The sequence below is a fragment of the Mus caroli genome, chromosome 10 (assembly GCF_900094665.2).
Source record: "Mus caroli chromosome 10, CAROLI_EIJ_v1.1, whole genome shotgun sequence".
Classification (NCBI taxonomy): domain Eukaryota; kingdom Metazoa; phylum Chordata; class Mammalia; order Rodentia; family Muridae; genus Mus; species Mus caroli.
The window spans coordinates 100,855,935-100,862,333 of NC_034579.1; the positions used below are offsets into that span (position 1 = coordinate 100,855,935).

The 6,399-nt window shown below is 41.1% G+C and overlaps 1 protein-coding gene across 1 annotated transcript in view; it reads right to left on the bottom strand.

The window, feature by feature from the left end:
* Otogl (otogelin like) overlaps window positions 1-6,399 on the bottom strand; it is a 144,483-nt gene that overhangs the window by 87,381 nt on the left and 50,703 nt on the right. The window contains exons 20-22 of the mRNA XM_021174947.2: window positions 5,905-6,114; window positions 2,616-2,781; window positions 1,544-1,618 (exon numbers count right to left, since the gene is read on the bottom strand). Coding sequence (XP_021030606.2) covers window positions 1,544-1,618; window positions 2,616-2,781; window positions 5,905-6,114 — 451 coding nt within the window. The remainder of the gene's footprint in view (window positions 1-1,543; window positions 1,619-2,615; window positions 2,782-5,904; window positions 6,115-6,399) is intronic.

The following is a 6,399-nucleotide window of genomic DNA, read 5'->3' on the forward strand; positions in this document are numbered from 1 at the left end:
CTACACAGAGAAACCCTGTCTCGAAAAACCAAAAAAAATAAAAATAATAATGTTAAGGGTATTGAATTCAAAACAGGCTCTTCCAACACTTGGAAGGAGACTACAGACAAGGAGACTAATAAACCATGGTTTTGCTATGGTTTATCCAGTCCCAGACATGTGCTAAGGATTGGTCCCCACTGTGATTCTGTCAAAAGGTGGGACTTTAAGAGCTGCAGCTTAAGGCACAAAGTGATTTGGTACTGGGGAAACCACTTCTGAAAAAGATGAATATGTTTATAACCTGAAGTGAATCATTACTAATCTCTCAGAACTGAGCAGGTTACAAGGGTGGGTTACTATAAGAAGATTTGGCTTCCTTGACTCTTTCTTCCCTGTGGACCCAACACTCTTGTGCCCCCATAACTATGAGCTAAGTAAACCTTTATAAAATGGCCAGCCTCTGGTGTTTTGTTATAGCAGTGTAAAAGAAAGATAATTTTTAGAAAGGGGCAGGGAAGAGGAGGTGAGTGTCACTCTTAAGGCAGCAGGACAAGAAGGGAAAAAATGGATTTGATGTACATGAAGAAAATAAAACCAAGTTAAATCAAGGGTTGCTACAAATTTTCGAGATGGGAGTGTTGAGCATGAGAAAGAAGTCGGAAAGATTCTCAGAATTCTGGCTTGGGAAACTGTAGATAGTCGTATATTCTACACAGGAAAGGATGCAATGGTTTCTTTGTGTTTTAATCAGGGGGTGGTGGGGGAAAGATGGAATTAATTATAAATGCAAGTTGATTTGTAAATGATAGCTTGCTGTTAGTTTAAAATGAACTGTGAAGCAAGGTCTGCAACTAAGCGAGCACTGCCAAGCCGGGTGCCTGGGCACAAATCCCAGCCCCATTATCGGGCTGCTTAACTACATGTGCCTCACTCTGCTCGTGTATAAACTGGAGTAAGATGGCAGGACCTATCTCTTGCAGTTATACTCATGAGGGCTTAATTAATAATAAGTACAGCATGCTCAGAACAGTGCCAGGTTAGTAGAAACCACGCAGTCCTGTCTCGCTGTCATTGTCTACCCAAGGGGATCCGCTGTGAGCCCCTGCAGTGCAACTAGAAGGAGGATCCTGAGAGACAGGTGTGGATAAATGGGTAGCATGCAGACATGACTGCATTTTTGGCAGACAGGCCATAACTACAGTGAATGATATTCTGTGAGTGTGGTTGGACTCCACTGTTTGATATCCATCATGAGGAGTGACTCCTATGTGGCTTATGGGTCAGACCTATGCCAGAATTGATTTTTTTTTTTGAGCTGTGTAGATGAGCCATGAATCTTTAAGACCTCAGGATGTAGCGTGAATACCTATCCTATTCTTAACATCTACTAACAAATGCTTATTTAAAGGGTTTTTGTTTAACTTCATGGTGATTAAATTTAGAAATCTATTCTGCAAGCACCAGTAGATGCCTTAGACATTCCATATTCTAGTGTGATATACATATATATATATGGATATACATATATATGTACAGTTAATATATTCTTTAACACACCTACCATAAGCCTGAGGGGGTTGGAATGAGCTCCCCTGGCTGGTAAATGCTCCCCCTATAATGACACCGGCAGTGATATCTGTAAGGGAAAAGGTGAAGTAAATAAAATAAGATATAATTTTTTTCCAACACAAACAAAATGACAGTTGACTCTGTGCTCTGCAATTGGCCACTGTAGACTTCCACCACTCTATGGGACTGCACAAAGCTATGTTGTGCAAACAACAGACAACTAACTAGACATAGTAGCTACAGATATGGAGTGCCAAATAGTTCTGGACTGTTTGTTTAGTCCCAAGAAAATTCACTGAATGACCTCTGGAGAAACACATCTACTGTATATTTTAACCCTATGTGCAAAACAAAAGTCTTTGCTCCCTGTGAGGGCTAAGAACTTTCTCAGTGAGAATAGAGAATACAATTCTACCACTAGTATGACAGGGAAATACAAACCTTGTTTGTGATTAGGGTGTGGAGAAATCAAGTAGGAATAAACTTCAGGGTTAACTAGTAGAATCTCTCCTGCTTTCTGTATCTTTCTGTGAATAGCTTACCACATTAAGCAAAAAGCACATTAAAGCAAAATGTGGTGGTTTGTATATGCTCAGCCTAAGGAGTAGCATTATTAGAAGCTGTGGTCCTGTTGGAGTAGGTGTGGCCTGTCACCGTGGGTGTGGGATTTAGACCCTCATTCTCCCTTCCTGGAAGCCAGTATTCTGCTAACAGTCTTCAGATGAGGATATAGAACTCTCAGCTCCAGCTGTATGTACCATACCTGCCTGGATGCTGCCATGTTCCTGTCAGATAATGGACTGAACCTCTAAACCTGTAAGTCAGCCCCAATTAAATGTTGTCCTTGTAAGACTTGCCTTGGTCATGGTATGTGTTCACAGCAGTAAAACCCTAAGACACAAGCCAAAAAACAGAAACAAACAAAAAACAAAACAAAAAAAAAAAAAAAAAAAAAAAAAAAAAAAATCTAGCAATTTAAAAGAAACAAGAACAAAAGTTCATTTGGCCTATCAGAAGAAAAGCATGTACCATCTGGCTATTGTCAAGCCCCCTCTGTGACTTACATGGGCACACAAAAGTTAAGTGTCTCTTCATAGAATTTGCCTTCGGGACAGTTGCATCCTTCAGCACAGTCGTCTTTGCACTGCTCAGGGGAGGAGAGAGAGGTGCAGGAGCGGAGGCAGAGTGACGAGCAGTGGTGGTACAGCATGCCCTTCTGACACACCACAGCTGTGGACAAACAAGTGTCACTTAGGAGACAGTCCCACAGATGGGCAAAGCAACATGTTATGGTCACTCATACACCCAGAGAAAATATAGATCGTTAGACGTACACTATCCTACATCAGTGAACACATCACAGACTTGATAACAAAATGAAATAAATGAATGAGTAAATATAAGGTAGGTATGTATATATGTATGTATGTATGTAGATAGGTAGGGAAAGAGAGAGAGAGGGAGACAGTGAGAGAGAGAGAGAAGCACCCCTGACCTCAGTAACAGGTGAAATTCCTAGTCCTCAGACATTCTATGGCATCTTTAATTCTTGTCCCATATTTATTTGTTCTTACAAAAGATACTTTTAAACATTTGAATAAATACCTGCATTACACTTAAATCTTCATAATACATTATTTTTATCATAGCATGTTCATTATCACTTTGATAAAACACTAACCAAAACCAGTTTGCGGGAGGAAGGGTTGCACATGTTGACCACAGTCCATCACAAAGAAAAGTCAACACAGGAACTCAAGCAGGACCAGAGTCAAGAGCAATGGCATAAAGGTAATTACTGGCTTCTCTCCAGGTACATATTCAGCTACTCCACCCCCAGTTAACTTACTTACTTATTCTCTTTACATCTTGATTACTGCCCCCCTTCTCCTCTCTTTATCCCCCCATCCACGTCTCCTCTGAAGGGGTGGAGACCCTCCTTGGGTATCCCCCACCCTGGCACATCAAGTCTCTGCAGGTCTAGGTTCAGCCTCTCGCACTGAGGCTACACAAGGCAGTTCAGTTAGAGGACCTGTATCCTCAGACAGGCCACAACTTTAGGTACAGCCCCTGCTCCAGTTGTTGAGGGACCCACATGAAGACCAAGCTGCACATGTGCTACATATGTACAAGGGGCCTAGGTCCAGCCCATGTATGCTCTTTGGTTAGTGGTTCATACTCTGAGAGCCCCAAGGGTCCAGTTTAGTTCACTCTGTTGGTCTTCCTGTGGAGTTCTTATCCCCGCTGGGGCCCACAACCCTACCTTCCCCTATCTCTTCCATAAGAGTCCCTAAGCTCCATCCAGTGTTTGGTTGTGGGCCTCTGCATCTGTTTCACTCTCTGCTACCCTTTCTTAAACATCCCAAGAATACCCATTCAAGGATGGTGCAGCCTGTAGTGGGCGATGACCTCCTTCATCAATTAGCAATCAAGAAAATGTCCAGTTACACTCACAGGTCATCTGAAGAAGGCAATTTCTCAGTTAGTTGAGATTCTCTGTTTCCTATCCTCTTGAGACCTAAGCAAGCATTTATTCCTCTACAAATGTGGCACAATTTGATTATATATATATATATATATATATATATACACACACACACATATATAATTGTATAATGTTTATACATTGTTCCTAAAACAATTTCTCTATAGGTCAAACTGAAGTAAAAATGGCAGGCTAGTTAAAATATTCTAAAATATATCTGCACAATGACAATATCAGCTGACAATATCATGCTAGTGTCAATGGGGGAAAGCACATGAGTTCCTACCCCTAGATGAAGATCTATAGGCAATGAGTAACTCTGAGAGTCAGTCTTCTCCAGAGACAATCCTCCCATAGGTTATCTACTTCCAAGTGCTCATCCCTAGACACATATACACATGAGCAATATTAAAGGGACTCAGCTAGTTGTATTCATACACATACATGCAATGATAACAATTAAAGAGAGGTCATCACTTTGAGAGGGGGTAGGAAGTTATAGGAGGAGCTGGAAGGGAAAGATGGTAAAATGGCATAGAGAGCTCATGTTTAGAAAATTTCCAAAACCATATATTAAGCCTAGAAAATTAAATGAATATTTCAAATAATTAATAAAGATATTACTTTTTTAAATGTTTCCCTTTACTTAAACAAAAGCCTAAAACTCAACCAAACAAATACTTTGCCCATTCTGACTCAAACATAATTAAAGTGATGTTAGGTGTGTAATGGACCTTAGTGGGAAAAAGAGTGGAGAGCGTTTCCAGATGCCATAAATAAGGAGGGATATAAAACACAGAATTTGAAGCAGAGGAGAGGACTATAAATCCTAGTTGTCTTAGATCTTGTATTTCACTCATGTGGGATTGGAAAATCCTTCACAAAACAAGACATTGGAAAAGCCAGACTGGGGAGATGGCTTAGCCATTGAATGCTCTCAAAAGAAACAGCAAGAAATTAGAAGACTTGGGTTGGAGAGATGGATCAGTCATTAAAGACTAGCTCGCAACAGAAGCATGAAGGAACTAGAAGACCTTTAAGCTGATCTCTCAAAGATGAGAAGCCTGGACTGAAGGAAGGACTAAAGCGGGGGTCAGAAGTTATTTTGCATAGGGCACCAAAAGGCTAGTGATTCCAGCTTTGCAGTCTCTGAGCCCTGCTCTTATAGCAGCCAAAGGCTGCCTGTAAATAATAAATGTAACAGGTTTTCAGCAATCTTACAAAAAAAAAAAAGCCCAAGGTTCTTAGCTGGAAAAATAAACATAGGACCCTACGGAATCCGTCTGCCTTAAACGGGACAGCAGACACCGTAATCAGGAGTATTAGAGTCCAAGAACATGAAACAGCCAGTGCCTGAGGCACACTGGACCTACTTAACTACAGATTCGCTGTGTCACAAGGCACCCTCCTCTTTCATATTCTTCAATATTTAGATATGACATTTCCAGGGTAAGAATATTTTCAATATGTTTTCAAATTACCCTGAATTCTTCTTTCAAGATACATAATCATACTCTAATTTAGTAACAAAAAAACCCAGTTATTATTGTTTTCTCTCTGCATGTGTCTCTCTACCCCACTCCCTCTTTCCCTTTCTCCTTCTTCCATCCCTCCCACCCTCCCTCCTCTAGTTCCATGAGTTTAAATGAAGAATCTCTCACACACATTGTACTCAGTCCTATGTTATAAGTTCTTTCATCTAAAATATTTCTTAGGATTCAGTTGTTTTCAGTATGTATACATCATGAGACCATTTCAAATAATTTGTATACAATCTTGGCATCCCTTTTAAAAATTAAAAGTGTTCATTATGAACACAACACTGTCTAAAGAGTTACCTGGTCATCAGTCTGGGATGTCATACTCACCACAGAAGGAGATGTGAGCTCTGAAATCAATGGGCACGCCACGTTGACCACACAGGTAGGCATAGTGGGCGAGAGCGTTGCACAGGCAGGGGCTCCCGCATTTGCAGGCGTCATGGCGACACAACTGGTAGTACAGCCCGGGACTGACGTAGACATGGCAAGGAGCAAAGAGCTCCTGGTGGATGACATCACAGTGCGCTGCATACCCAACTAGCGGATGAAGAAACTGTGAGTCTTTCCTATACCAACCAGAGATTACCCTAAGAATGGGGTACCAAAACTACTCAAGTATCTTCCTTTTCTAGAAACATATCCTTTAAGTGAGTCCCAGGACATTCAGCAACTTACACAGGAAACAGCGTTGAGTCCACATTCAATCGTCTTTGAGCCAAACCAAAAAAAAATAAAAAAAGAAAAAAGAAAAAGAAGAAGAAGGAAGGAAGGAAGGAAGGAAGGAAGGAAGGAAGGAGGGAGGGAGGGAGGGAGGGAGGGAGG